The sequence below is a fragment of the Hemicordylus capensis genome, chromosome 2 (genome assembly GCF_027244095.1).
Source record: "Hemicordylus capensis ecotype Gifberg chromosome 2, rHemCap1.1.pri, whole genome shotgun sequence".
Taxonomy (NCBI): Eukaryota; Metazoa; Chordata; class Lepidosauria; order Squamata; family Cordylidae; genus Hemicordylus; species Hemicordylus capensis.
This window is the reverse complement of record NC_069658.1, coordinates 43325441-43345135: the sequence shown is the minus strand read 5'-3', so window position 1 is coordinate 43345135 and position 19695 is coordinate 43325441. Positions and strand designations below refer to the sequence as shown.

Below are 19695 nucleotides of genomic sequence, written 5' to 3'. Positions count from 1 at the left end.
CCAACAATTCTAATCTTTGTAGGTATAGACACGTCACAGCATCTCCTTTCCAAGGCCTTCATTGCAGCCCTACCAAGTGCTAGTCTGCGGCATATTTCTTGACTGCTGGATTCGTTACTGTTGATGGTCGATCCTAAAATGCAGAAGCAACCCACCACTTCAATGTCTTCATTGTCAATTGTGAGGCTGGTTGCTGTACCCATTGTCATTAGAGTAGTTAAAGGGGTTTCACAAGTGGAAACCTCCATGTATAACCGAAACTATCCGCTTGGTAACTAAATTGTTCTATAAGGAAGTTGCCCGCAAATGGGCAAAGCCACAAGAGATGCACCCACAAGAGATGCACTTATATTATATCTATTTATTAAAGGGAATATACTTACATCTGTTATAGACAAATCCTAGACCTTGCTTGCATTGGGTTAAATATGACAAACGCAAAAGAATCTGAGCAAATGCAGAAGATAAATGGCTGTTGCAACAGATTTTAGAATTTGAATTGCCAATTTTAGGTCAGGCACATCACAACTTGCCCCCACACTAATGTAGAATCACACCTTTATAATCAGTACACCATTACATGCCCAAAGGGTATGTGTGTTCCAGTTATTCCATGAATATATACAATATATCCAAATATATACAATAAAAACATAAGAACAGCCCTGCTGGATCAGGCCCAATTCCCATCTAGTCCAGCATCCTGTTTCACACAGTGGCCCAGCAGATGCCACTGCAAGCCACAGGCAGGAGTTGAGGGCGTGCCCTCTCTCCTGCTGTTACTCCCTCGCAACTGGTACTCAGAGGCATCCTGCCTTTGAGGCTGGAGGTGGCCTATAACCCGCCAACTAGGAGCCAATGATATACCTCTCCTCCATGAAGTTATCCAAACCCCTCTTAAAGCCATCCAGGTTGTTGGCTGTCACCACATCTCGTGGCAGAGAATTCCACAAGTTGATTATGCGTTGTGTGAAAAAGTATTTCTGTTTGTTGGTCCTAGATTTCCCGGCAATAAATTTCATGGGATGACCCCTATTTCTAGTGTTATGTGAGAGGGAGAAGAATTTCTCTCTATCCACTTTCTCCACACCATGCATGATTTTATAGACCTCTATGATGCCTCCCCGCAGTCGTCTTTTTTCTAAACTAAACAGCCCCAGGTGTTGTAGCCTTGCCTCATAAGAAAGGTGCACTAGTTCCCTGTTCATCTTGGTTGCCCTCTTCTGCACCTTTTCCAGTTCTACAATGTCCTTTTTTAGATGTGTTGACCAGAATTGCATGCAGCAGTACTCCAGGTGTGGCCACACCATAGTTTTGAATAAGGGCGTTATAATATTAGCAGTCTTATTTTCAATCCCCTTCCTAATGATCCCTAGCATGGAATAGGCCTTTTTCACAGTTGCCGCACACTGAGTCGACACTTTCAACAAGCTGTCCACCATGACCCCAAGATCCCTGTCCTGGTCAGTCACCAACAGCTCAGATCCCATCAATGTATACTTGAAGTTAGGGTTTTTCATCCCAATGTGCATCACTTTATAGTAAGCAATCCACACATGTACTTGTCCCCTTATCCCATGACTGCTAAGTTTCCTCAGGTGTCATTGATGAGGAACTTTGCTGAAAGTTTTTTGGAAGTCCAGGTACACTATGTCAACTGGATCACCTTGATCCACACACTTGTTGACACTCTCAAAGAAGTCCAAAAGTTTGGTGAGGCAAGATTTACCTTTACGAAAGCAATGCTGGTTCTCTCCCTGCAGGGCTGGTTCTTCTGTGTGTTTTACAATTTTATCTTTGAGGATGCTTTCCATCAATTTGCCTGGAACAGACGTTAAGCTAACCGGCCTGTAATTTCCTGGATCGCCCCTGGATCCCTTTTTGAAAATCGGTGTTATATTTGCTACTTTCCAGTCCTCTGGTACAGAGCCCGATTGCAGGGATAAGTTATATATTTTAGCAAGGAGGTCGGCAATTTCACATTTGAGTTCTTTGAGGACTCTTGGATAGATGATATCCGGCTCTGGCGATTTGTTAGTTTTTAGTTTTTCCAGACAGTTTAGGACATAATCTCTTGTCACTTCTATCCGACTCTGTTCTTTATCCTCCATACCCGAAAAGCCTGTTTCAGGAACAGGTATATGCTCAGTATCCTCTGCTGTGAAGACGGATGCAAAGAACTCATTTAGCTTCTCTGCAACCTCCATATCCTCCTTAATAATCCCTTTCACTCCCACATTGCCTAATGGTCCAACCACCTCCTTGGCAGGTTTCCTGCTTCTGATGTATTTAAAGAAGTTTTTGTTATTCCCCTTGATGCTTTTAGCTAAATTCCTCAAACTCTCTTTTCGCCTCCCTTATTGTCACCTTGCATTTCTTTTGCCAGAGTTTGTGTTCCTTTCTGTTCTCTTCATTTGGGCAGACCTTTCCATTTCGGAAGGAAATCTTCTTCCCTTTTATGGCTTCCTTGACGTTACCTGTTAGCCATGCTGGCATCCTCCTGGACTTAACTGGGCTTCTAGTATTGTGGTTTTGAGTAAACTCCATGCATTCTGGAGCAAAATGACTCTCCTGATTTTCCCTTTCAGCTTTCTTTTCACCATACTCCTCATTTTGGAGAAGTTTCCTCTTCTGGAATTCAAAATGTCTGTGTTAGACTTCCTTGGTGGTTCTCTCCCTGCATGTATGCTGAATCTGATCACACTATGGTCACTGTTCCCTAAAGGGTCGATGACACTGAAATCACTCACCAGGTCCTGGGTGCCACTCAGGATAAAGTCCAAAGTCGGCTTCTCTCTGGTCGGTTCCAAGACCAACTGTTCTAGGGCACAGTCATTCAGCATATCTAGAAATTTGACCTCTTTGTCATGACCTGACTGTGAATTTACCCAGTCTATGTGTGGGTAATTCAAGTCACCCATTATTACAGCCCTGCCTCTCCTTGATGCCTCCCTGATTTCCTCCTGCAATTCCCCGTCACTGTCAGCGTTTTGATCCGGAGGGCGATAGCACGTCCCCAGTAGCACGTTCCCTTTCCGGCCTTGTATAGTCACCCACAGGGTTTCTGTGGAGGACTCCAGTCCACCTAGGTTTTCTAGCTTGCTAGATTCTATCCCTTCTTTAACATACAGTGCTGCTCCACCTCCAAGGCGCCCCTTCCTGTCCTTTCTATAGAGTTTATATCCCGGGATAACAGTGCCCCACTGGTTTTCACTGTTCCACCATGTTTCTGTTATGCCCACTATATCTATTTCTGTGTTATCAACCAAGCACTCCAGCTCACCCATCTTGACTCAGAGGCTTCTGCCATTGGCATATAAGCACCTATACTCTGAATCTCTCACCTGGCATATGCTAGCTTTCTTTTGACTCTTTGACCAGCTGGCACCGGCTCCCATCTGCTCTTTACGTGGTTCTGCTGTGTCTCCTTCTGTTTTATCTGAATCCTTTGCCCCCTTACACTTTAAAGAATGGCATTTGCTGAACTGGACACTGCCCAGCTCCTGTCGGCTATTCCTGATTACAATGCTTGTAATATTTCTATATTCTATAATATAATGATCAGGGATTTTTGTTTATTGTCCTTGTATATGGCTTCATTAGGGTCATTCACTCATTATGTTGTATCATTCTACAAGTGTTTATAGAAAGGTACAGGTTTTTGTGTGAATGACTGTATATGGGCTCATTTTAAGCATCAACACAGGGATTGCACCCCTAAGAAGTGTATAGTAAAGATCATGTATACTGCTATATGCACACTACCCATAATGTGTGGATAACTATATGTATATAGTATATATGGATGAACAGTCTTGTACACTGTCATGGAACAGAAATTGTATATGTGCTAAATGTAACATGTGAATAGGGCTATGATTACAGAGTCATTCTCCACAATGGTTACCTGCTATGGCTGAAGAGTAAATTCCAAGAGTAAGATAGACTAGTTCTGTTCCATACAGAGAATCATTTACAATATCTAGTTCTGTTATAGGGCTGTCAAGGAAACAAGACCACCCCCCCCTCCAAATCTTGTCCGGATGGATTGATGGGCTGTGCAGACGAGGGGAGAAAAACTGATAACCCCAAGGAAAATTTAAAAAAAAACCCTACAGTGGTTCTTGCCTACCACTAGGTAGCAATGTTAGTGCTACCCCCCAAAAAATGTAAAAATAGTTGTGGAAAGGGGTTCTGAGGGGACAAACTGATTAGGAAAATCTTTAAAGTTCCCAGGACAAGTCCAGCTAATGTGGCAATTCCAATTGTGACAAAGCATTTAGCTGTTGTAAAATGGACTGAGATACCTGCAGAAGAATGCTTGGGATTTCTTCAGGGCTACAGACTTTGCTATACAGACATCCTGAAAAACCTCTCACTGAGTAAGTCCCTCTATTAACTGGATATTTGCCGTTGTTGTTATCTTGCATATAGTTCCAAGAATGTTCCAAATGGCTTTTTAAAAAGAAATTAAATCCTCAGAATGTTGTCAAAAGATCAAGTTAAGATGGCTATTTCTAAATGTAAATCTTGAAAGACCAGTTCAAAGATGGCTCATTGTATTTACTGAATTAGGCATTTGTTTTCAGCATTTCAAACAAAAGCTCATTCCCCAGAGTTCAGAAGCCTACTTAAAATTAATAAAGCAATATGTTTTTGTTTTAAGAAAACCTCTAGGGAATATAGAATGAAAGAGTCATCAGCACATATTTCACTGTATACATTCTAGTACAATGCACAGCCTTTCTGCATCTTCCCATGAGGAGGCAAGGTTAGTTCTGAAGCTCCTTTATATATTTATTTAAAAGATTGCTTTTCGGCCACATTTCAGCTGATGCTGAGATGAATAAAGAATAATATAAAATGTCTGAACAGATTAAAAGCAAATATAGCAATAGACTAACAGCAATTAAAATACAAAACAGCAGAAATAAAATTATGCGTTACGCGCGGGAGGAAAAGAGTGCTTTCACATGGCAGCGAAGAGATTGGAAGGCTCGCCCTGAGGATAGAGCTTTTCAGGGCTGCGTCTTGTTTCCAGTCATCTGCCATCTCACTTCTGCAGGGCCTCTGATACAGATCTTGATGAATAGACAGGTACATATCAAAGTAGACAGTTCTTTCTTACAGTGTGGCTTACCATTTAATTTATTTATTTTTAATTCTCAGGATGTTATCAAAAGATCAAGTTAAGAAATTATTACAAGCATTCAAAACTGCTGCAATAGTTTGTATGATCTTATCGTAATATGAGCATCTCCTTCAGACAGGCTTTCAAACTGTGTGAATATTTTGCTTCCCCAGATAGTTGGTTTTTACCCTGCTTTATTATGAAATGTGCTCTGATGAAATTTCTGTACCGCTTGGGTTTTAAAATTTTTTATGGTGTTCATTTTTATATTGTATTGTTAATATGATCATATGCCACGTTGGGGGCCTATTTGTCCAAAATGCGGCCTCTACATCTATGATGTAAAGCTTACTTACTTACTGGGCCTCACTCACTCACTGACATGACTCACAGACCAAGCCACAAAAGATAGAAATATGCCATCTTTGCAGGTAGGATCTAGACCAGGCCTGCTCAGCTTTGGCCCTCCTGCAGATGTTGGCCTACAACTCCCATAATCCCTGGATATTGGCCCCTGTGGCTGGGGCTTATGGGAGTTGTAGTCCAAAAACAGCTAGGGGGCCTAAGTTGAGCAGGCCTGATCTAGACTGTGCCTAGAACACCAAAAATATCCCAAACCCCAGAAAAATCCATTATTTCCCCTGAACATTCAGGAGCACTCTCTCCCATTTGAAAGCATGGGGTATGAGTCCTCAAAGAGATAGCAAAAGACTAGAGACAGAGAGCTAAGGCATGAATATGCCTGCAAACTGCAAGCTCTCATTGAGTACTGCCTGCCTGCCATGAAACTCCCAGACCAAACCACGGAAGATGGAAATTTGGAGTTTTTTCAGATAGGTTACATACCACAAAAATCTCAACCGTGAAAGAATTCCTTCATTCCCCAGAAAATTTGGAAAATTTTCCTATTGGAAAGCATAGAGTTGATACTCATAGAGCTAGGGAAAGTGTTGAGTCAGAGAGAGATAAGACATTTATATGCTTGCAAACTGCAAGCCATTTTACTAGTTTTCATACAAATAAATATGCATTTTCTGTCTTTATTATACAATACAGTCAAAGTTATAGTGGTTAGAGTGTAAGGCTAAGACTCAAGTGACCCACGTTCAAATCTTCACGCAGCTGTGAATCTCATCAGGTGACCTTGGATCGCCTATCATATCTCAGCCCAACCTACCTTTCAGGATTGTTGTGAATCCAAAATGAGCAGAGGAACATAGGCAGCTGCTATATACTGAGTCAGACCATTGGTCTATCTAGCTCAGTATTGTCTTCACAGACTGGCAGCGGCTTCTCCAAGGCTGCAGGCAGGAATTGCTCTCAGTCCTATCTTAGAGAAGCCAGGGAGGGAATTTGAAACCATTTGCTCTTCCCAGAAGTCCTGGCATGAGACATGTGGGCAAATGGGTCTCTCTCTCACTGGCTGACATATTGTCCAGTGTGCTGCACACCATGGCACTGCTGCGCCTTCCTAATGACATTTGTGAAAGCAGAGTTGCACAACCACTGAAACTGTGAAAGAGTTGTGCAGTCACATGGCTGTTACTGCCAATGGCTGTGCAACTGCACAACTCCCATACACAACTTGAGTATTTGTGCAAGTGTGTGCTTTCACAACTGCCATTAGGAAGACCCAGCACTGCCCTGGTAAGTGGAGATGGGCAATGGAGAAGAAAGAACGATTGCTCACATATATCTCTGCTGTGCGCAAGCATTAAAATCTTGATTTGGTCCATCGTTGCTCTATAGGACTCTTTTGCCCTCTTGTGTTGCAGCTGTTACTGTCAATTCTTCAACACATCAGTACATCTTGAGAGACCTCAAGGAGAAAACTCATTACAAAGTACAAATTTCAGGAATCACCAGTAAGGGAGAAGGTGCCCCAAGCCAGCCACAACATTTCACCACACTGAAATACGGTACTGTGAAGTTTTCCTTCAGTGGTCTGTATCAGGGGTGTAACTAGGGGAGGGGGGCCGTTTTAACCCCTCTGTCCGGTGGCCCCTCAGAGTGAGGAAGATAATGAAGAAAATAGGGAAGGGTGGAGCTGGGGAGCCCTCAGGAGCTGGGGGCCCCAGGTTCTTCGAACCCATTCTCTTAATTATAGCTACACCCCCGATCTGTATGTTAAAGTACTACATATGTTTATACATTCCTAGATTGCCCTAGGCTAGAACTGGGGCTATAGCCACTGTAATTCCTCTATCAATACATGTGTCAGCAACAAACAAGAGCCAAGTCTGATCAAAATGCATGTAAGCCCCCACCTAGCTAGCTGGGCGACTTGGGAGTCCATTTTTCGCCACATGTAATGCACCAGCATATAAATTAGGTGCCAAGGACTTGATCGTTACCTGGAGTAGATAAAGGAAGAAGCGTGTCATCTGGCTGAGAACCTTTTAGCCAGATGACCCACTGGGATAGCCCTCGCACAAATGCCTTCTTCATATGTCAGGTCCCTACATTCAGGGAATGTGAGGGTGAGGGAACACACCCGCTGGCCAGCTAGGCCCCCACACTGTCACACTTGCTGGCCATGTCTCCAGGTCTCCATGAGTTTGACACTTGACTGCAGAGGGCAGCATTAAACATGGGAAGGGCTCCTCTATGCCAGGGGTTCCCAACAGAGGGTACTATTTTTATTTTTAATGATATTGATTATATTACAGTCCTTAAGGACTGCCTTCCTCCGCTTTCTACTCACCCACTGAGATCTCCAGGAGAGGCCTTGCTCCACATGCTGCGTCTTGTGGGCAGCAGGGGCGGTTCTTCAGTTGGCATGCAGAACCAGGTCTTCCCTTCTCCTGGGAGTACTTACTATCCATTTTCTCCTGGCCTTCAGACATTCATTGGAAACCTGCTGGCTTGTCCAGACCTTTTGGACTAAGTGGATGGATCGTTGCAAAGCTGGTGTCTGCAATCTTTTCTCTATTAATTTGCTTATTAGAAATAGATAAGCAAAGGGAGCAGCATTGCATTTTTCTTTTGTTTTATGTGATTTAAATATTGTTGTAATCTGCCTTGACACACTGGTATTAAGGCAGCAAAGGCTTCTAAAATATAAATAAATAAATAAATAAATAAATAAATAAATAAATAAATGCTACCAACTTTTGAAGTGGAAACTCACAGTCCTCAGTGAAAAGCTAATTGCTCAGCATATTCTGGGATTTATATTAGTTGGATCCATAAACTTGTCTTCTGCACCTGTTGAACTTCTGCCTGTTTCCACTTTGTGGTACTGTTCCTTTGGCTTGATCTAATGAGCCAGGGGCCTACACCCTATGCAACCTGGCCTTCCCCCTTCTCAGATAGTGAATAAGTGGACGTCTCTCCGAATATCCCCCCGCTCACCAGGAGATGGCAGCAGCTCTTGAACATCCTTTGCTCTCCCCAGAAGCTGGTGATATTCTCAACACCAGGTGGCAACAACAGCTTGTGGTGTCCTTGACTCCCAGCAGCTGGAAGCAGTTCAGTGGATTCTCTGTGAGCTTGCCTGGCAATTTTATATCCATGATGGGACAGGGAATATAGAGCAATAAGTCCAGACACAGCTTGAGAGTGTGAAGGAGTTGTGGAGCTCTGGACTAAAAGAAGTTCTGCCCTGAGGAGGCCCCAACTAATCATTTCCTCATGTCCACACAAGAGCTTCTCCCGAACTGTCGCTGACAGCTTTTCCTTCCAAACCTTCAAGGAAGGAAATGGCATAACCGATGGTCCTATGAAGCTGTTCCCTGACACTTAACGTAAATTGGTGTTCCTGTTATTTTAAGTCAACCTGTTGTTTTTTTGTCTTGCCTTCAATGGATATGGTAGACAATGATTCCCTCCCTTTCTTTTTTGCCATCCTTTTAAATATATGAAAAATATCAGTAAATCCCACCCTTAAGCTAGTCTGTTCCACAGCTGAAACCAGGTTTAGCCATACTTTTAGTGTACATTATCTCAGAATGCCCTCAGGGTGTTCTAGCAAAGATGTTAATTCTATTTTTAGCCTCTCTTTCCATTTTCAAAGTTAGTCTCTCAAAGTTCGATTGTGATGTCCCTTGTTTACATCCTCACAGATCAAGGGGAATTTGAAGGCGTTGTTGCTGGCCTCTGCCTTGGCATCATGTTGATCATGGCTGCTGCTGTCATGCTTTTTTCCTTAATATTTAAACGGTAAGAGGATTATTTCCTGGATGTCTTTTCACCCCATGATGTAGATAACTTGAATTGTTCCATTTGTCCCCACAGTATTTTTTACAGTTTGCAAAGAGGCAGGTATAATCATGTATAATCATCTCATATCTTAGAGAGCGCCTTCTTTTACATGATCCCCACCACACATTAAGGTCATCTGAGGAGGTCCATCTCCAGTTACTACCAGTTCGTTTGGTGGCGACTCAGAGGCGGGCCTTCTCTGTAGTTGCTCCCGGGCTGTGGAATGCACTCCCAGCAGAAATCTGTAATCTGAATTCATTATTGGCCTTCAGGAGAGCCCTTAATACCTATCTGTTTGACCTGGCCTTTCAGGGTTTTTAATTTTTTAATTGTTTTAGTGCTAACCTGGTTTTCAGGGTTTTAATTGTTCTGATAGTTTGTTTTTTGAGGTGTTTTTTAAATTGGTGTTCATATTTATATTTCTATTTTAATTGTTTACATCCTCACAGATCACATGATCATGGTTTTAATGGTTTCTGTTTTTAATTGTAAACCGCCCTGAGCCATTTCGGAAGGGCGGTATAAAAATCGAATAAATAAATAAATAAATAATAAAATAAACAAACATACCAAAAGGAGGCCCAATATTTGAGAGTAAATTGTAGATGGAATGGAACCAAGCCATCTCTTCCGTGAATTCACACAAGTTTTAGGCAACTTGCTTGCTTCCCATTTCTCATAAGAATAATACTGACCTACCCCCCGCCCCCAAAAAAAGTTTGTAAGGGTGAGAACCATAAAGTACTTAATACGAAAATGAAATGAAATGAAAATTAGCTCACCATTCCTGCTGAGTGGCTGGGAGTGGAGTAGGTGAGACTTGGAGCCCAGCAGGTGCAAAGCAGCGACATGATATCTTGTGTTAGTACAAGATCATAATAGAATAGCTAAGAGTTGGTTGTTGTTTTTTGGCCAAAAATAACAGTTTGCATGGTGGGGTGTGTGGGGCTGAAACTTTAAAAAAATTGTATTTTAAGTGGATTTAACACGTTTGTTTTATTAACATTTTAATGCTATGTTTAAATACACTTACAACAAAGTTTCAGACACTTAGTTCTTTGCACCTCCACACATTATGGACGTTGTTGTTAAAAAGCATATCAAGGACCTATCAGTTATCCTCGGTCCCTCATGTTGGATGGCTAGCATATTGGAAACTTCTACTACTCAGCGGGTAATTAGATTCAGTACTGCCTGCATGCTTTATCTTATATCCCTATAAATAAAAGGCCTACAGGCTAACTTTTTTAAAAAATGAGGATTCAGCATTTAAGGAAGATGCACCGATATTCCTGAGAGAACTTGAGGCCCCACATAGTGGTTGCTTTGGTTACACTGGGCATTAGTTTTTTACAAGTCTGTATTTTAGGTCAGTTACTGGCTGACTTGCATACTAACATTGCAGTATTTTTCAGCATGTGCATTCACACAATGGTGGAGGAGGAATTTTAGCCAATCTCCTCTTCCCCCTGCAGTTCTCTGTACCTCCCAAACCTTCAAGTATATGTTTTCAGAAGGCACAATGGGCTGCAGAAGGAAGGGGATGTTGGGAAAAATCACTCCTCCCCGTTACGTGAGTTCACATGCCGTCTGGATTTCAGCTACTGTGTAGAGAGCTGTGTTTCTCTCCAAGGATGCTTAGGAAGTGCCTTTTCATACACCTTTTCAAACCACATCCAAGAAGATATTTACAGCAAATAAATTGCCTCCAGCTCCTGGTCTGTCAGGGCACCTGATAGCAGGTGAATCAGCATGTAGCCTGGTGCAATTGTGTTTGTGTAGCTTCAGAAGGGCTGCTGGGGTCCCAGTTTCTGCCAGCAGCTCAATTTTCTGTCTGATGAATACTGTGTTTACCTGAATCCAAGACTAGGCTCTCCCCCACACAAGTTTTTTTGATGTTATAAATTGGGGGGTCATCTTAAATTCAGGGTCACCTTCTGTTCGAGTAAATACGGTGTTAGCAGTATTATGTGATAAATTTGGTATTAGCACTCTGAAACATATGAGGCTTTTGGGAATGTAGTGAGACTCTAATCTTACAGTTTTAAAAAACCTGTCTTTACAGAACAAGAAAACAGTGTTGGCCAGAAGTACCGAATCCCAAATTCAGCAGTGCTATACAAAACATGGAAAATACCATTGCTCTGGTATGAAATGACTCTTTTAAAAAAAGTATTACAGCATCATTACATTATTATTTCTTCTTTTTATAAGTATCGTTATAATTCCATCAAAGATCAGGCAGTCAGTAATAATCACGGCCTGGTTCACACGTGTGGCCCCCTGACAGTTACCTGCAGAACTGTGGTTTGTAGAAAGGCAGCAGCAAGTGTAGTAAAATACTGTAGGTTAAGCTTTTCAGTGAAAATGACACTAACAGGTTTGATGAGCAAGAGTCCAACAATACATCCAGTAGCAGTTTGTCCTAAGTGGGGTGGGCGCCAAAGGAGACGTAGCTGCCTCTGCTTCCTAGCAGCAGTTCAGGTTGCTCCTCTCTCTCCCAACCCCGAGAGCCACACTCGTTGCAGGCTGACCATTTGTCAGGTAGAGCTGCATGGTTAAAGGCCAGCCTGTAGGCAGAGGTGCACCCAGGTAATTTTGGAGCCTGGGCCTAAAGGCCTTTGGAGGCCCGCCTGCCAGCGGCTGGAGCCCCCCCCCCCCCCCTGCAAGTTAAGCATCATTCTCCTACACACACACACACACACCATGACACACAGTATTTTTTAACATATGCGTTCTTGAGGGCACGAACAGCAACTGAGCTCACAAGAATGTAAGAATATACATCCGGTATATTTAAGCAAATATGCATTAGCAGAAACATTTCAACACTCAACTTAACATATTCCCATCCCACATATTTCCTTGCCCACTACCCCCTCTGTCTCTAGAGCACCCAGCACAGGTCACAATCACACTTGGCCGCCTGGTACAGTGCGGGTCAGCGGTGGCCACCTCAGCCAGGGTAGACTAAAGGGGATTTGGGGGCCCCCTGGGGGTGTGGAGGCTCTGGACTTTGACCCTGAAATCCCCTGCTTGTAGGCAGCATGGCTCATGGGCAGGGTGGGGGAGAGAGGAGCTACTCAAGCTCCTTCCTTGGGCACCCCCCTAGCTCATGAGGACAAGCTGCTACTGGTTCGATCTATAACCTATGCTGCAGAATGGTTGTGCTGCTATCCACTGAACTTTGACTACTCATTCAGGCTGAGTTTTGATAACAGGAGATGAATTAACAGTGTTCTGGACAACTCTTTGGCAGGGCTTTTGACACAGGTTTGCAGCAAGGTTTTTCCTAGGCCAGTTGAAGAGGAGGTTGGCTGTCTCCAAGAGACAATTCACAGTTAATTCACTGTGCTATAATACAGAGCAACTTTTGTACAATGGACAGTAGCAATTTATTAGTAGTTAACAATTCATTTACAGAAAATTTAATGTCTATTTACTTTGGTTATTCAACAGAGGCGTATCTAGGGGGGAAAGCGCCTAGGGCAAGCACTGAAATGGTGCCCCCTGTCCAAACATCTGACACCCATCTTTCAGATAACTTTACCATAATATCAGCTCAAAAATACAAGTCAAGCTCATTAATCTTTTAATATTTCAAAAACTATTTAGCAGTGGACAAAAAATGCTCGAAAACTACAAATTTCAGTATGCTGGGGCTTATGAAATACCCAAATACTATGTGGAGGTGTACTTGGAAAACTAAACAGAAGTGCCTGTCTAATTCTCTACTATGCATTGTAGCACCACTATTACATAAGTTTTAACAATAAATGGAGAATTTGACTTTTCCCAGATACTACGACCTTGCAGAGGCCATTTGAGCTTGTGTGGTGGCCATTTTGTTTTCAGTAGCCATAAAAAAATATTTTTTTTCATTTTAAAAAATGGCGCCCCCCTTCAAGTGGCACCCAGGGCACGTGCCCGGCCTGCCCTACCCTATATACGCCCCTGTTATTCAAATTATCAGAATCTCTGAACAGTGTAATATACACTGTTCATATACACAGTGCATACATTGTATACACAGTGTTCATATACAGGTAGTGAGTGAACTTGCTCAAATAAGCCAGATGGGACAGCCATATATAGTACTGAAATATTTTGAAATATGTATATTCTATAAACAGGGTGATACCATTCAGTCACGTGACAGTATTGCACCATGATTCACCATTGTATTGAAAACCAGTCATTTGCTGGTTTTGTTTCTCATTAATTTATTTTTAGTAAATGTATTAATCTGGTGATTTATTATTCTATTAAATTTACCATTACTGTTATGCCAAATCTAAAATATAAGCAACTGGTAACAAGTTAATGATTTTTCTTCCCTTTCAACTTCATCTTATTTGCAGGGTCACCTGGGATCCAGTTTACATCCATTGCTTCAGTCACAACCACCTAATGGAGCCACAGAGCTTTTGGTGTTAGAAAACTGTTCAAATACACTCTTAGTGTGGAAGTCCCCTTCAGAGGACAGAGCTTCAAAAGTGATGCCTACAGACCAGTCTGAAGGAGTTGCCAGGGAAATACTAGATGCCACTCCAAGTCCTCTGAAAAGCCCTGACAAAGGAAATGCCAGTGAGAAGGGGAAAGCTGGGTTTCACAGTGATTATGCTAGTGTAGAAGTCAGTAACAGAGCCATGCAGGCTCTTGGCAAATCTTCCCACAAGCACAATCCACCTCCAAACGAGAGCTAACAAGTCAGGAAGAGAAGGCAAGTCAGCAGCGACCTCACCCCTCAAGATGCTGTGAAACAAAGACAGGTGGTGCTTATGTCAGCAATTCCTTTGCTCACCAAACAGGTGAAAGCACAAGAATAACCTTCTTTGCATGAGGTCAAGTAAATATAATTAATGTTCATATCAAGACGACTGGCAGAGTACAGTTTTGCCTTTTTAAAATGCAGTACAATTTCTGTTGAAATAGATCATCTGCTTCAACAGAAATATAGATGGCACATAGTGCAATTGCATTAACTATTTTTGGCTCTCACTGTGTCACAAACCAAACAAAACCAAACGTGTATCTGCAACATACATAAAGGTAAAGTGTGCTGTCAAATCGAATTTGGCTCCTGGAGACCACAGAGACCTGTGGTTGTCTTTGGTAGAATACAGGAGGGGTTTGCCATTGCCTCTTCCTGTGCAGCATGAGAAGATGCCTTTCAGCATCTTCCTATATTGCTGCTGCTCGATATAGGTGTTTCCCATAGTCTGGGAAACATACCAGCAGGGATTCAAACTGGCAACCTCTGGCTTGCTAGTCAAGTCATTTCCCCAATGTGCCATTAGGTGGCTTATAGACATAGGCAATGCTACTAATGACTGTTACTTTGTTCCACTGGAATTTGGCTATGAAACTAGGTTTCAGCTAATTGAGGTCGTGAATGATATTGCTTTTAGCACAGTAACATTCGGTCATGAAATGGGTGAGATTTCATGGCCAAATGGAAGACATTCTTTAAAAAGTTATGCATGCTTGCATACCATTAAAATCTGTAGCACATGGAAGCATACTTACAAACGTCAAGTCAATTGGTTTCAGTGGGACTAGGCACATCTAGCTCTGTCTGGATTGTACCCAGAGAATCAGCAAATCTGTTAGTTGTGCCACGTGAACAAAGTAATAGATTTGTATACATCTCCAAAATGTCTCCAACTTTGGTTATATTGTCTGATTTTTAAACAGCTACCCAAGGTTTGGAAAACTGCTATTGTAATTTTGGTTTCAAGTTGTGTTTCTTACCTAAACTGCATTCCACTAAGTTAATGAAGATCTGTTAAAGTTACTGCAAAAATAACCTTTGCCTCAGGAATACACTAGCCGGCAGAACTGTCACCTAAGCTCTCTCTTTCTCTCTAGAGGGTGAGCTGCGTTTGCTTGCTACTGATTTTTCTAGCCACTGAATGGGAACTAAAATGAATAGCAGCAGCCTAATGTGTTTTTCCAGTTTAGCCTTCAGCTTCGTTAATATGACTTTTTAAAAATTAAATTCTTGATGGTACTGTGAAACCTCTATGCAGCTAAAGAGAAATGTGCTCCTAATGCATTTTGAGTTACTTCAGAATTCCAAAGTCGAATGAACCACCAGACAGGTTTAATAGTTTTCATGTGGAAGCTGCATCAAGTGTTTACATTTGTCCCAATTCCCACCATACTATTGTAATCTATTAAGGAGGCTTGCTTGTGTGATGAGCGTAAGACAGCTGACAGGGGAACTCCTACCCACCCACCCACCCACCCAAGGAAGGCAAGACCTATTCCTAAGTGCCAGTTTCCAACTTTCACCATGTCATTCAAGCCTTTGAGCAGGGAGGAGAGTTGGTCTGGTGGTAACAAGCATGACTTGTCCCCTTAGCTAAGCAGGGTCCACCCTGGTTGCATATGAATGGGAGACTTGATGTGTGAGCACTGTAAGATATTCCCCTTAGGGGACGGAGCTGCTCTGGGAAGAGCATCAGAAGGTTCCATTGTCGGGGCTATTGTCGGGGCTGGGAGCTTCCTGGAAATGAGGGTGTGCATGCACCCTGAAGGTGATACAGGGCACATGCATGTTCGCATTCCGGGCATGCTCCTGGACCACATGGGGCGAGGAGGCCTGGGAGCCCACAAGTGGTAGGAACGTTGGCAAGGCAGCACACCACTAAGCAATTCCTTCCGTACCCCGGGGGTCCCAGCCCCTCCACCTCCATTGGGGCCAGGAGCATGCTCAGAATGTGGATGTGCATGCACCCTGAATCTCCTTCATGGTGGACGTGCACCCCCGTTTCCAGGAAGCTCCTGGCCCCGAGTGCAGCTGAAGGGCTTGGGAGCCGGGGGGGGGGGGGGGAAACAAGCAGGAAGAAAGCAAGCCACATGGAGGGATCAGAAGCCAGGGGGAGGTGAGCGGCAGTGCCACCTCCATTGCCATCTCCTGTGCAGTATGAGAGGATGCCTTCCAACATCTTCCTATATCGCTGCTGCCCAATATAGGTACCAGCAGGGATTCGAACTGGCAACCTCAGGCATGCTAATCAAGTCACCCCACCTCTGCGCCATTACGTGGCTAGAAATAATCTGTACTATTTCCTTAAAATGGGGGGGGGGGAGAGCAGGGTGTGCAGTGCTAGTTTACTGCTGATAGTTTCTAGGGAGAGAAAAAAGCAACTTCCAACGAAATGTAGGAAGACAAAGCAGATGCTTGAGAATACCCCATCACACTCTGAGATAAACACTGTTGCAGGATCAAAATTAGGCTGACCTACAAAATGACCCTTGCGATCTTATACAGGGCTTGTGCTTTGAACAGGTTCCACTGAACTTAACTGGAGCAAAGCCAAGAGCACATCCATGTTCTTATCTAACTCAGATATTCATTCCGGCTGCCCTGCCAGCTCTTTGACCTCGGGGAGCAGTGCCAATTACCCACAGAGCTGCACCTTGCTCCTCTGTAATGCCAGGTCAGGCCAGAATAAACCTGAAATCATCCATGATTTGATTCTGGATGAAGGGGCTGACCTGGTAGGTATTACAGAGACGAGGCTGGGGGCCCAATCTGATCCCAGCATGTCCTTCCAGGGTACTCTGTTGAGGAGTGGGTGAGGGGGTATATATTTTATTCATTCATTCATTCATTCATTTGATTTCTATACTGCCGTTCCAAAAATGGCTCAGAATGGTTTTCACAGAGAAATAATAAATAAGATGGATCCCTGTCCCCAAAGGGCTCACAATCTTAAAAAAACGTAAGATAGACACCAGCAACAGTCACCGGAGGTACTGTGCTGGGGGTGAATAGGGCCAGTTACTCTCCCCCTGCTAAATAAAGAGAATCACCATATTAAAAGGTGCCACTTTGCCAAGTTAGCAGGGGATAGGCAGGGAGATGGAGTGTTTGTGGTCTATAAGAATAACATCTTCTTTACCAGGATCCCTGTTGAAGTATCTGGTCATATTGAGCATGCATACTTAACTCTGGGGACCAGGGATAGACTGGGGCTTCTGCTGGTGTACTTGATCACCCCACTGCCCAGCAAAGTCTCTGAGCTCACAGACTTAGTTGTCAGGTTGGCATTGGAGTCCCCATGACTTGTGGTGCTGGGGGACTTCAATGTTCACTTTGGGACCAATCTGTCCAGGGCAGCTAAGGAGTTCCTAGTGGCCATGACAACTATGGGCCTATCCGAGGTGGTCTTGGCACCGGCGCATATTGCTGGTCATGTGCTTGATTTGGTCTTTTACTCTGATCAGGGTGATGTTCCATGGGTGGGGACTCCTGTGATTTCCCCATTGTCATGGGTGGACCACCATCTGGTTAAGGTTGGATTCACAGTCACGTCCCACCTCCACAGGGGTGAGTGGCATGTTAGGATGGTCTACCCAAGAAGGTTATTGGATCCAATAGGATTCCAAGAAGCCTTGGAAGGATTTAATGTTGGCTCTGCTGATGATCCTGTTGATGCCTTCGTGGAGAATTGGAACTGTCAACTCACTAGGGTATTTAGACACAATTGTTCTTAAACATCCTCTCTGACCCACTTCAAAATTGGCCCCTTGGTATATTTATTTTTATTTAACATTTTATATCCCACTCTTCCTGCAAGGAGCCCAGAACTACATACTTAGGCTGAGAGAGAAGTGACTGGCCCAGAGTCACCCAAAAAGTATCATGGCTGAATGGGGATTTGAACTCGGGTCTCCCCAGTCCTAGTTCAGCACTCTAGCCACTACACCATGCTGGCTCTTCCCGTAGATGGAAGATCTACGGGAGCAGAAGCACCAAGGTAGACGAATGGAGCACAAGTGGGAAAAGACTCCACTCAAATCCGACATATTGAGTCATAGAACATATTTGAAGATCTATGCTCTAGAAATACGTACGGCAAAGATGCGATTCTTTTCTACTTATATTGCATCTGCAAGCTCACATCTGGCTGAGTTAGGAACATAGGGACATAGGAAACTGCCATTTACTGAGTCAGACCAAATGGTCTATCTAGCTCAGTATTGTTTTCACAGACTGGCAGCGGCTTCTCCAAGGTTGCAGGCAGGAATCTCTCTCAGCCCTATCTTGGAGAAGCCAAGGAGGGAACTTGGAACCTTCTGCTCTTCCCAGAGTGGCTTCATCCCGAGGGGAATATCTTGCAGAGCTCGCATATCAAGTCTCCCATTCATATGCAACCAGGGCAGACCCTGCTTAGCTATGGGGACAAGTCATGCTTGTTACCACAAGACCAGCTCTCCTCTCCTTTTCAGGGTTGTGAGGTTAGTACACACCTCTCCTTCCCTGAATCAGAATTTAGAACCATTAGTTATCCACTGCAACTTTTTAATGAGTTGTGGACAAAATATCTTGTATTTTGGCTGACTTAGATTCAGCTCCTAAAATTACTGCAATGTCTGGTGTGGAGGTGTCTAACAACTCCTCTTATTTGTTTAGACAGGATCAGTTTTAGTTTGTGACTTGAGGTGGAAAAGCTACTTGGAGCAGTACAGCCTAACACATGTTTTCTTGACCCTATTGCAACATGGCTTATATTATCAAGCACAGGGTTTCTTAACCTTGGGCCCCCAGATGCTGTTGGACTAAAACTCCTATCATCCTCAGCCACAAAGGCCATGTCTGGGGATGATGAGAGTTGTAGCCGAACAACATGTGGGGGCCCAAGGTTAAGAAACCCTGATCCAGCAGGAAGGTTGTGGTAGAGGACCTGGTAGAGATTATAAACACTTTTCTGAGGGAGGGCAGGATGCTTCCTTGTCTTAAGGAGGCTATTATTAGACCTCTTCTGAAGAAGACTGCGTTAGATCCCTCAGAATCAAGCGACTATAGGCCTGTCTCCAACATTTCATGGTTGGGCAAGGTAACTGAGAAGGTGGTGGCCTCCAAGCTCCAGGCAGTCTTGGAGAAAACTGATCATCTAGATCCGTTTCAAACTGGTTTTCAGATGGGCTATGGGGTGGAGACTGCCCTGGTCAGACTGAGGTCCAGTTGGGAATTAACAGAGGGAGTGTGACTGACTTTGTTGGTCCTTTTGGCTCTCTCAGCAGCTTTCAGTACTATCGGCCATAGTATCCTTCCGGAGCATCTGAGAGGATTGGGAGTGGGAGGCACTGCTTTGCAGTGGTTCCACTCCCAGATCTTGGGTAGATTCCAGATGGCGTCATTTGGAGACTCTTGTTCTTCAAAATTGGAACTTTTATATGGTGCCCCTCAAGGCTCCATATTGTCTTCAAAGTTTAACATCTACATGAAACCACTGGGATTGATCATCAGATTTGGTTCAGGGTGCTATCAGTATGGTGATGACACCCAAATCTGTTTCTGCATATCAACATCATCAGGATGGCACAACCTCCCTAAATGCCTGCCT

At 43.6% G+C, this 19695-nt stretch overlaps 1 protein-coding gene across 1 annotated transcript; it reads left to right on the top strand.

Moving 5' to 3' along the window:
- Window positions 1-246: 246 nt before the first annotated feature.
- On the top strand, window positions 247-14163 carry LOC128342031 (uncharacterized). Its single transcript, XM_053288841.1, has 5 exons — window positions 247-271; window positions 6907-7050; window positions 9196-9292; window positions 11400-11481; window positions 13696-14163. Exons 1-5 carry the CDS (start codon window positions 247-249, stop codon window positions 14038-14040), a joined length of 693 nt encoding a protein of 230 aa, XP_053144816.1. The 3' UTR covers window positions 14041-14163.
- The last annotated feature ends 5532 nt before the right edge of the window (window positions 14164-19695 follow it).